The sequence below is a fragment of the Mobula hypostoma genome, chromosome 18 (assembly GCF_963921235.1).
Source record: "Mobula hypostoma chromosome 18, sMobHyp1.1, whole genome shotgun sequence".
Taxonomy (NCBI): Eukaryota; Metazoa; Chordata; class Chondrichthyes; order Myliobatiformes; family Myliobatidae; genus Mobula; species Mobula hypostoma.
In genome coordinates this window covers 34,929,730-34,941,895 of record NC_086114.1, presented here as the reverse complement: position 1 = coordinate 34,941,895, position 12,166 = coordinate 34,929,730, and the positions used below count along the sequence as shown (strand labels likewise).

The 12,166-nt window shown below is 41.8% G+C and overlaps 1 protein-coding gene across 3 annotated transcripts in view; it reads left to right on the top strand.

The window, feature by feature from the left end:
• The window catches only part of LOC134358454 (paladin-like), a 292,622-nt gene that overhangs the window by 146,903 nt on the left and 133,553 nt on the right, over positions 1-12,166 (top strand). For all 3 annotated transcript variants that reach the window (XM_063070695.1, XM_063070694.1, XM_063070693.1), the window contains 3 exons: positions 2,204-2,401; positions 6,052-6,192; positions 7,843-7,914. In XM_063070695.1, coding sequence (XP_062926765.1) covers positions 2,204-2,401; positions 6,052-6,192; positions 7,843-7,914 — 411 coding nt within the window. The remainder of the gene's footprint in view (positions 1-2,203; positions 2,402-6,051; positions 6,193-7,842; positions 7,915-12,166) is intronic.

The following is a 12,166-nucleotide window of genomic DNA, read 5'->3' as shown; positions in this document are numbered from 1 at the left end:
TTGAGCCCATCACCCCTATTGGGGCATGGGCCACCTACAGCAGCTCTCATTCCTGGGCCAGTAATCCGAAGTGTAGCCCACTTTCTCCCTCCTCTTCCAGGGATGAGGCCTTTGGAGCTTCTGTTGGCATTTCTGAGGCACTTTTTTTTTACGGGATGGTTTTCCTAGTCCCATGCCCAACTGCCCTCCCTTCGCAGCTGGGCTTGGACCCATCCATGGCGGAGTTGTAAGATAATGTCCTTACTCCTAACCCGATGCTCTGACTGATAAAGCCAGCATGCTCAACGCCTTCTTCACCACCCTTTCTACTTGTGTGGCCATTTACAGCAAACTCTGGAATGTTTACTCCCAGGCATCAGTGCCCTGCCATTCACTGGATATGCTGTACCTTAGTTTGAATGACCAAGATGCATCCCCTTGAGCTTATGGAAATTGAAATCCATGTGCCAGTCATCAGCCTATCTTCCTAACTGATCAAGATCTCTTTGCAATTCATTGTTAACTGCTTCTCTATCAACAAACTAGACCCTATTTTAGTATCATCAGCAAACTTGCTAATAGTGCCATGTGCATTCATATCTAAGTAATTTACATAATGTATATGCCTTCATGAGCTGGGATGCAAAATATAACAGTGGGGGAAGGGGTTATAATATAACTTTATGTAATATAACTGTAATAGTTATAATATAACTGTAGTTGCTCCATATTGGAGTACTGTGTTTAGCTCTGGTTGCCACACCATTAGGAAGAAAGTGATTGCATTGTTGTCGGTGCTGAGTACATTCTTCAGGCTTGGTGATGACAAGAGTCTGGAGGGGTTGTGTTTGTTGTCTGTGGATCAAAGGAGGCTGAGGCAGACTTGGTTGTGGTATTATGTGCATAGTTAGGGTGAATAGTAAGAAGCATTTTGCTAAACCAAAGGGCATTGATTTAAGGTAAGGGGTAGGAATTTTAGAGGCAATATGAGGATTTTTTTAAATAAAAGGATGTATTGCTTGAAGGTATGCTCACAATATTTAAGAGACCATAGAGAGATACAGCACAGAAACCAGTTCTTCAGTTCACAGCATAGGGTCCGTACCAACTATTTACACCAGCCTTTCATCAGTCCCATTTATTACTTTCCCCTTATTTCCATCAACTCCTCACCTACTCACTCGAGACAAGAGACAATTGACAATGACCAACTGACCCACCAACCACATGCCTTCGGAAGGTAGGAGGAACCTGAAGCAGCTAGAGGAAACCCATGTGGTCGCATTTAAACTCCATCCACGTGATCAGACCCAGATCACTGTAGCTTTGATCGGGTCACTGTAGCTTTAACTGGGTCACTAGCTTTGAGACTGCCGCTCTACTAACTACTGCACAACGTTACCCTGATTTTCCAGATAAGCACTTCAATTGTCAAGGTAAAAAAGGGTAGAGGTGAGGTGCTGGAAAATGGAATTACTAAAGATGGTGACACAGACTCAGTAGTCTGAAGGGCTTGTTTCTCTGCTGTATAACTCAATGATTAATTTATTTTCTAGTGTTACTGTGCAGAAGCTACTTTCTTGTGCTAAAACACACATTATAGCTAGGTTTTGTAGGATGCATTTTAAAAATATCAGTAAATGCAGATTGATAAGAAGGATTTTTAATATTAATGATTAGAATGTGTTAATAAATTGACAAAATCTTTGGAGCAGTTAGCAACAGGGAGGTTGGACTTTTACTATTTTCTTTCTTACAAATGTAATGCAACTACCAAATGAACACAATAATGTAAAACCAGGAAGATCAATAATGTTGATTTATGCATTTCAGCTTTCATATTTTACCAGGTGATCCCATAAAGCTTGAAATGGTACAACGGAAAGTAGCAGAGTCTAAGTAATGTAGGCCAGTATGTCTGATATTAGTAGGAACAAGCATCAATATCTGAGAGGAAAGTTGACAAATTGGAAAAGGGAGGTAAATACTTAAGTCCTTAGAGGCATCCTCTGGGAATTTGATAGCATCTGAATATTTTATTTTAATTCTATTGCATTTTTACTGTAAAAAGATAAATGTGGCATTTAACTGAAACCTGTTAATAATCTGCCAAAGTAATTATCTGAGAAAAGTAGAGATCAGCTTATTTGTTTACAAAATGAAAAACAGATGGACATTATTTCTGAATTTTGTTAATTGCCTGGTTTTATTTTTTCTTGAGAAGAAATTAGAGAGCAACCTTAAAAATGAGATCCTGACATCACAGAAGTTGCTTGAAGTGCGCCTTGGTGAGGAGAAGCAGACGAAACTGTTTAAAAGCTGCCTCACCATGCAAGAGATTTTTAACCAACTGAAAGGTTCCCATCAAGGCCTGCTGTACAGACGTATTCCCATCCTCGACTGTGGTGCACCAAGAGAGACGGTAAAGGATGTTATAGTTGAGAGAAAACCATGACCAGGCCAAAGAAGCTCTTTTAATGTGTCTCCTTTGTGGTGTAAAGTTTTAAAAAAAAATGGATGCTTATTCTGAGCCCACAGTTCCCTATATGCTGAAGCTGATAATTCAAGGGTTACTGTTTGAGGCCGATGCCCAGCTTGCTGTTTTGAGTCTGATTGTTGTATGTCATCGGCAAATTATTTATGTATGGGTTCAGTTACAAGAAATCCAATATGCCTGAATGATCACATTTCCTTACTTAGCCTTCAGTAGCAGTAATACTGGGTAATTTTAATGGTTGGTTACAGCCATTATAGCTCTTTTGCCAATGATTTTATCTTTGAGTCAAAATCATCAGAAACTGTCCCTTCAGCCCACAGTGTCTATTCCAACCATGATGCCAATTTAAACTGCGCATGGCTCACATCCCCCCCCCCCTTCAGGGCCCCTTCATGTGTCTGTCTAAATGGCTCTGAAACATTGCTTTCTTGGGTTGGGGGAAGAATTGGAAGCATTCAGAGAAAAGCTAAGCAGTCATGGGAAGAAGGTGCAAATCCCACACAGGCAGCACCCAAACTTGGATTGAACCTGGTCACTGAAGCAGGAGACCCACTAGTGAGTGCTTCTGTGCTGGTACGTCTGTGACCAGAAGAAATGTTCGGCACCCACACTTCGTGCATGCCATACATGTGCTGTTTTAATATATTTTCCTTTCTATTTAATAATTAAATACTTTTTGTGATTTTTATTAACGACCTGGATGTGGGGGTAGAAGGGTGAGTTGGCAAGTTTGCAGATGACACAAAGGTTGGTGGTGTTGTGGATAGTGTAGAGGATTGTCGAAGATTGCAGAGAGACATTGATAGGATGCAGAAGTGGGCTGAGAAGTGGCAGATGGAGTTCAACCCGGAGAAGTGTGAGGTGGTACACTTTGGAAGGACAAACTCCAAGGCAGAGTACAAAGTAAATGGCAGGATACTTGGTAGTGTGGAGGAGCAGAGGGATCTGGGGGTACATGTCCACAGATCCCTGAAAGTTGCCTCACAGCTGGATAGGGTAGTTAAGCTTATGGGATGTTAGCTTTCATAAGTCAAGGGACAGAGTTTAAGAGTGGCGAGGTAATGATGCAGCTCTATAAAACTCTGGTTAGGCCACACTTGGAGTACTGTGTCCAGTTCTGGTCACCTCACTATAGGAAGGATGTGGAAGCATTGGAAAGGGTACAGAGGAGATTTACCAGGATGCTGCCTGGTTTAGAGAGTATGCATTATGATCAGAGATTAAGGGATCTAGGGCTTTACTCTCTGGAGAGAAGGAGGATGAGAGGAGATGTGATAGAGGTGTACAAGATAATAGGAATAGATAGTGGATAGCCAGTGCCTCTTCCCCATGGCACCACTGCTCAATATAAGAGGACATGGCTTTAAGGTAAGGGGTGGGAAGTTCAAGGGGGATATTAGAGGAAGGTTTTTTACTCAGAGTGGTTGGTGCGTGGAATGCACTGTCTGAGTCAGTGGTGGAGGCAGATACACTAGTGAAGTTTAAGAGACTACTAGACAGGTATATGGAGGAAGTTAAGGTGGGGGCTTATATGGGAGGCAGGGTTTGAGGGTCGGCACAACATTGTGGGCCGAAGGGCCTGTACTGTGCTGTACTATTCTATGTACGTAATAGCAAGATTAATGTGACTCACTTCTCATGTATTGGGAGAGACTGGACACTGGATGTGACTTTTAAGTGACTGAGCTATTACAGCAGTATATGGTCAGTGGGTTAGGCATAGAACAGCATGTCTGGTGTCTGTTTTAGCTCATAGGAAACTCATTCTGGAAGGCACAATTTCTCATGAACATAGTGCAAAGTGAGCTGAGCATTGTAATACTGATCAAAGCCAGAGCAGCACTAGTGGGGATAGCATTGCCTGACCATAACACTTGATGAATGGTCAGCTACCTAGATGATTAACTTTGGTCAGACACTCACTTGCCTGGGATGCCCAGTTTTATGATGAATGATCTCAGCGAATCACCTAATGTGGAATCAGGTAGGCTGTATGTATTTATAGCTGTGAAATCTTAACTCTTTTGGAGGCATCAGTGAAAAATCGAGCTGTTCTCTTGTAATAATGGAACATGGTCAGCAGCTCCCTCATCTTTGAGTGTAGAAGGCTAACTGCCCAATAACATACACAATACATCTCTGTAACTAGATCCCAACAGGGGTACAGATACAGCCTTTCTCCTTTACTTTGCTCCCCCAGTCTGACATGGGAAATGGTCAAATCTTCCTCCGCTCCATCAATAATCTGTCTAGACAATAGTCACTTCCTCACATCTAGATTCAGCCTGTGGACCAACAATATATTTGTGTTCCAATGTTGTAATTGGTTCTGAAGCAGACAAATAAATCATTTTGGTCCTTTCAAAACTATTCCCAAAGTGTGAATTGTTATTTTTTAGGTTAAAATTCTGAAGGTTTTCTAAATGTAATAATTCAACCTCTTTTGTTCTGTGTATTTTTAATCATCTTGGTCAGCACAGAGGCTCATCGGTGAGTTTCAGTCCCAATCTTGGGTATTTTCAGTGTTATCCACATTCCCCCGTTTCCCTGGATACTCTGGTTTCCTCCCACATGCTGGACATTTAATCAGCCACTGTAAATTACCCCTTAGTATAAGTAAGTGGCAAAACAGTCAAAATGGAATTTGTGGACATGTGTGAAAATGAAGTTGCTGAGTTACAGAAAGTAAGTGAAATCCAATCCATGAGATTGTTCTCCTGGGAGCCTCCTGGTGTGTCTGAGGAAGTAACAATGCTGCACAGTTACTGTCAGAAGAGAGAAGGACTTGTATTATACAGCACCTTTCAAACCCCAAGAACACCACAAATATTTTATAGCCACTCAAGTAAAATAGAGTCACTGATCTAATGTGGGAACGGAACCCTTGAGGTATTTGAATAGTCTTCTCATACAGAGCCACCCCTCACATACACACACCCCAAGCATTTCAAAATGTTGTGAAACAAGCTACTTGTCTTCAAACATTTGATCTGAACCCTGGCCAGATTAACTCTTTTAGCACCAGCTAGAAATTCCTTTTCTTCATTGGCTACACTATACCAATTCCATTTAACCACAGCCCACAGGTGTTGCCCTGGAAACTCATCAAATCCACCTTTCTGCTCGGCCTCGTTAGAACTGGTAATGTTATAAACTCAAAATACGCTTTTTGTCATTTGCCAGGAATGAAATCTGAGAAAGGAGATCTCCAAGCCTCCCTTAAAATACATCTGTTCAAATCATTTCATAGCTGCAGTTACCCAGCCCTATAATTATTTTCCTTAATTTAATTCAATGTGTCATTTCTAAAAAAAAATTATCCACTCCTATCCCACACGTCAGCTCTCTACAATTCTAAGGTGCACACTGACCATCTTTGACCAAGTTTCTGCAAACTGTTGAACTTCTCTTTACGTGACACTCAAGTATTCCACAAGAGGACATTTCAATGAAAGAAAGGAGGATAATTAAAGGAAATTTTTGTTAAATAAATGTTTACTACTTCTGTCTGAATATATCAATTGTTTCTTTTTTACATTTCTCATTGATGTAATTCATTTTTGATTTCAATCAAGGACTTTGATAAGTTGATGGAAGCCATAAAAATGGTTTTAAGAGAAGATTCCGGTTCAGCAGTCGTCTTTAACTGCCATAATGGAAAGGGAAGGACTACAACAGCCATGGTGATATCTGTGCTCATTTTCTGGCACCTCAAGGTTGGTGTACTGTGTTGGGTTGTTAGGTTAACTGACAACTGTAATATACACTCCTGCCTCTGCTAAGAGAATTAGGATTTAGTGCATAGAACATAGAAGAGTACGAGGCCATTCAGTCTACAATGCTATGCCAAACCAGCTAAAAAGCAAATCAGAAACACCCAAGCACTAATCCCTCCATGCCCGTATCCCTCCATTTTCCTTGCATCCATGTGCCTATCCAAACTTCTCTTCAAAGTCTCTAATGTAGTGTAGGTAGTGCATTCCAGGCATCCGTGACTCTCTGAGTAAAAATTTTTACCCCTCACACACCCCTTGCACCTACCTCCTTTCACCCTCAATGCGTGCCTTCTGGTATTAGACATTTCAACCCTGGGAAACAAACTCTCTGTCCTCTCTATCAATGCCTCTTATAATCTTATAAACCTCTACCAGATCTCCCCTCATCCTCCAGTGCTTCAGAGAAAACAACCCAGGTTTATCCAGCCTCTTGTGATAGCACATAGCCTCCAAACCAGGCAACATTCTGGTAAACCTCTTCTGTATCCTCTCTAAAGACACAGCATCCTTTCTATACAGGGGCAACCAGAAATGTATGCAGTACTCCTGAAGTGGTCTAACCAGAGTTTATCAAAGTTTCAACATAAACTCCTGACTTTTGAACTCAATGCCTCGACTGATAAAAACATGCATTGCAAGTTTAATGAAGTAACATTCCTGTTATATTCTCAAGGTTACAAATCCTTCAATACAGAACTCTGGGTGGACAAAGCTGTTTATGTATAATCATCTGATCAGATTGGACCTCTGTAACCCTGTGATATCCAGCTGTGAATGGTGGTGGGCAATTAAGCAACTAAAATGGGGGATGAAGCTCCAAGTGATCTGCAAATTTAGGAACTGCTCTATACAGTCGAGTCTAAATCATTAACATGTATTAAGAGAAGCCATGCTCTTAGTTCTGTCCCTGAGGAACACTACTTCCCTGTCATTTGAAAAACATCAGTTGCTGGTGCTCAGTACACAAGTACAAGAGATGAGGCTGAAATATTTTGTAATTATCTGCAGTTAAAGGCTGGTTACAGAAAATTCAGGTGAGAAGGTTGAAAAGAAATTTTTAAAAAAAGAAGAGACAGTCTTTTTTTAAATTTCCTTTCATTTTCTCACAGACTGGCATCAGCATTAGAAGGGATTGTGGGTGTATACTGCTGCCTGTGGACAAATGATTGGTGTACTCAATGAGAAAGTTGTCCCCTCTGTGTGAAAAGTGTGAACCAAGGGAGAAAAACATTTTCAAGTTGCACAACTTGATCACAGTTTTAATTAATCATTGGTGGGAGGTAACAAACACTGAATGACCATTCCGGGTTGTCCTAATATGGAGCTCTTCTTCCATCCTTTCCATCTTCTTGACCAAAACACTGACAATTCCTCTCCTCCCACTGATGCTGGTTGTCCCACATAGTTCTCCAGTAGATTGCATGTTACTCCAGATATCAGCACCTACGATCTCTTGTGTCTTAAATTAAACATTGCTTTTGTGTGTTGGGGGTTGGCTTTTTTTTCTCCATTTACACTTCTATTCTTGTTCTGCACTGATATAATCAGGAAATAAACATCTGTTGAGGTTTTTTCCTATTTTCGTTCCAGGGTATTCCTGAAAACAGTGAGGATGAACTTGTGAGTGTGCCAGATGCCAAATATACAAAGGGAGAATTTGAGGTTTGTGAAAATATCTCATCAGATAAATGGAATCTCAAAGCTCTCTCAAGACTCAGTGCATATTACAGTTTACAATCTTGCCACTTATAACATTCCGAAGATCTGCCATTGAACCTCCTTATGGTCTTCCTGCCTAGGACATTGTGATCACTCTTCTGTGCTAAGTGGATCTATATTGTGCTGGAGGCTGTCCATGTGGCAGAGCTCTTGGTGATGTAGCCCCCTATATGTTGGTGGAGAACCATGTGCTGAGGGATATCAGTGAGAGCGAAGACCACTCACCCCTTCCACCTCCAAGTGATTTCATTTAGGATGAGTTTTGGATAAGTTCTCAAAATCAAAGATAAACCTTTTCGCATTATGATCACTCTTTGCTAGATCCTGTCTCACTAGGAGATTGCAAATTAATCATGTCTCACTAAAAAGATTTAAGATCTAATTAGGGGCCCCATAACACATTGCTGTGTGAAACCATCTTGAATGGATATATTGAGGCCTCCAAAGTACTACTACCAATTTGATTTGTCTGCTCATTATGAAGATTAAAATCTCTTGTGATTATTACATTGCTACAAAGATCCTGTATTTCCATATTAATAATCTATTGAATAGTATAGCTACTGTTAGGGCATTGGCAGTATAAACTACTCTCACCACTATTTTACTAATGCCTGAAATGTGTGGGTTGCCTTTTGTAGAAAGTTGTCCAGACTAGGATTGTATTTTCTGAAATTTAAAGGTGAGAGAATTTTGTGCGAACACATAAGATCTTGAGGGGTTTTGACAAGAGTGATTTGAAAAGGAGAATCTAGACCTGGGTGTCACAGTTTAATATTAGGTCATCACCGACTTAAGACTGAGTTGAGGCTTGATGGAGGTAGACAAAAAAGGAGAAAGGTGGACCTACAGGGAGTAAAAGTGGAAACATCTGCTGGAAGGTGAACTAATGTTTGAAATGATCCTCCAGCAGTTGTCTCCACCTTCACCCTCCTCACTCCCCTTCTAGGTCCATCTTCCTCTTTTATCTGCTTCCATCTACCCAGTTTCCCAACTCTATCCCTTCCCCTCCTTTACCTGACTCGATCTGCCCATCATCTGCTGATACTTCCTCAGTTCACCTTCCGCCTTCTAGCCTCCATCACACCACTGCTTTCTCATCTTTATACCAGCTGTTTCCCCTCTCCACTCTCAGTCCTGATTCAGGATTTTGACCCAAAGCATGGACAATTCCTTTCTCCCCACAGATACTGCTCAACCCGGTGAGTTCTTCCAACAGATTGTTTGGTGCTCCAGATCCACCATCTGCAGTCTTCTTGTGTCACCATATCCGAGCTAAACTTGCTGGTGATGCAATACTTACCCAATGATGTGTCTGCTCTGAATATCACCATCTCTATTCACTCTAATGGTCTTTGTTATGACAAACATTTGTTTGGCCGATTTCTAATTTACTTTCTTCAATATATTTCATAATTTGTGCATTCCATTCACTTGATATTTTCAGCTTTACTAGATAATTATTGTATCTAGTTAAGCAATGTATTTTCTCAGCTCTGTGTATACACTATTTTGTGTAAAATTAAACAGTAACGTCTATCAGTCTATTACCTCTGTCCCTTCTCTCTGCTCAATTGCTCTGCTCACCACTGACTCTGTCCCCCCCCCTCCATCCCCCTACCCCACTCACTCACTCTGCTCACTAATCTGACTCCTGTTGTCCACTGCACTGTCGTTATTGGTTCGGTTCTTGCTGTGCTGTCTCCTGTAACCCGCATTCTGTCCCAGTTTCGCTGGTTGCTTCCCCCTGCCCTTTGATTGCTGGAACTGAGTTGGCTGAGCTCCAGGGACTCTGCTTCCAGCACCATTAGCCTTGCCACGCTTGGTCATTGGTTCCCCATTAGCTGGGATCGAGGCTCCATTCCCTTTATCTGCTCTGAACAGACTCTGACAGCATTGAGGGTTTAGCTCCAGATACATAGCAGCATCTGTTGCTTGCGGAAAGGCACCAATGGAGTGACTACAGGAGATGTATCGGAAGGATGGGAAGGTAGGCAGAGGGGGAGGCGTGGCTTTATTGGTAAGAAATGATATTAAATCATTAGAAAGAGGCGATATAGGATCGGAAGGTGCAGAATCTTTATGGGTTGAGCTAAGAAATAGCAGGGGTAAAAGGACGCTGATGGCAGTTATTTATAGGCCTCCAAACAGCTGCAGGGATGTGAACTACAAATTACAACTGGAAATAGAAAAGGCTTGTCAGAAGGGCAGTGTTATGATAATTGTGGGGGATTTTAACATGCGAGTAGATTGGGAAAATCAGGTCGGCACTGGATCTCGAGAGAGAATTTGTAGAATGTCTGCGAGATGGCTTTTTAGAGCAGCTTGTTGTTGAGCCCGCTAGGAGATCGGCTGTACTGGATTGGGTATTGTGTAATGAACCGGAGGTGAATGGAGAGATTGAGGTGAAGGAACCCTTAGGAGGCAGTGATCATAACATGATTGTTCACTGTGAAATTAGAAAAAGAGAAGCCGAAATCTGATGTGTCGGTATTTCAGTGGAGTAAAGGAAATTACAGTGGCATGAGAGAGGAACTGGCCAAAGTTGACCGGAAAGAGACACTGGCGGGAAAGACAGCAGAGCAGCAGTGGCTGGAGTTTATGCGAGAAATGAGGAATGTGCAAGACAGGTATATTCCAAAAAACAAGAAATTTTCGAGTGGAAAAAGGATGCAACCGTGGTTGACAAGAGAAGTCAAAGCCAAAGTTAAAGCAAAAGAGAGGGCATACAAGGAAGCAAAAATTAGTGGGAAGAGAGAGGATTGGGAAGTTTTTAAAAGCCTACAAAAGGAAACCAAGAAGGTTGTTAAGAGACAAAAGATTAACTATGAAAGGAAGCTAGCAAATAATATCGAAGAGGATACTAAAAGCTTTTTCAAGTATATAAAGAGTAAAAGACAGGTGAGAGTAGATATAGGACCAATAGAAAATGATGCTGGAGGAATTGTAATGGGAAATGAGGAGATGGCAGAGGAACTGAACGAGTATTTTGCATCAGTCTTCACTGAGGAAGACATCAGCAGTAAACCGGACACTCAAGGGTGGCAGGGAAGAGAAGTGTGCGCAGTCACAATTACGACAGAGGAAGTACTCAGGAAGCTGCATAGCCTAAAGGTAGATAAATCTCCCGGACCAGATGGAATGCACCGCCGTGTTCTGAAGGAAGTAGCTGTGGAGATTGCAGAGGCATTAGCGATGATCTTTCAAAAGTCGATAGATTCTGGCATGGTTCCAGAGATCTGGAAGATTGCAAATGTCACTCCGCTATTTAAGAAAGGGGCAAAGAAGCAAAAAGGAAATTATAGACCTGTTAGCTTGACATTGGTGGTTGGGAAGTTGTTGGAGTCGATTGTCAAGGATGAGGTTATGGAGTACCTGGAGGCATATGACAAGATAGGCAGAACTCAGCACGGTTTCCTTAAAGGAAAATCCTGCCTGACAAACCTATTACAATTTTTTTGAGGAAATTACAAGTAGGCTAGACAAGGGAGATGCAGTGGATGTTGTGTATTTGGATTTTCAGAAGGCCTTTGACAAGGTGCCACACATGAGGCTACTTAACAAGATAAGAGCCCATGGAATTATGGGAAAGTTACATACGTGGATAGAGCGTTGGCTGATTGGCAGGAAACAGAGAGTGGGAATAAAGGGATCCTATTCTGGTTGGCTGCCGGTTACCAGTGGTGTTCCGCAGGGATCAGTGTTGGGGCCGCTTCTTTTCACATTGTACATCAATGATTTAGATTATGGAATAGATGGCTTTGTGGCTAAGTTTGCTGACGATACGAAGATAGGTGGAGGGGCCGGTAGTGCTGAGGAAACGGAGAGTCTGCAGAGAGACTTGGATAGATTGGGAGAATGGGCAGAGAAGTGGCGAATGAAGTACAATGTTGGAAAGTGTATGGTTATGCACTTTGGCAGAAAAAATAAGCAGGCAGACTATTATTTAAATGGGGAAAGAATTCAAAGTTCTGAGATGCAACGGGACTTGGGAGTCCTCGTACGGGATACCCTTAAAGTTAACCTCCAGGTTGAGTCAGTAATGAAGAAGGTGAATGCAATGTTGGCATTCATTTCTAGAGAGGAATAGAGTATAGGAACAGGGATGTGATGTTGAGGCTCTATAAAGTGCTGGTGAGACCTCACTTGGAGTACTGTTGGCAGTTTTGGTCTTCTTATTTAAGAAAGGATGTGC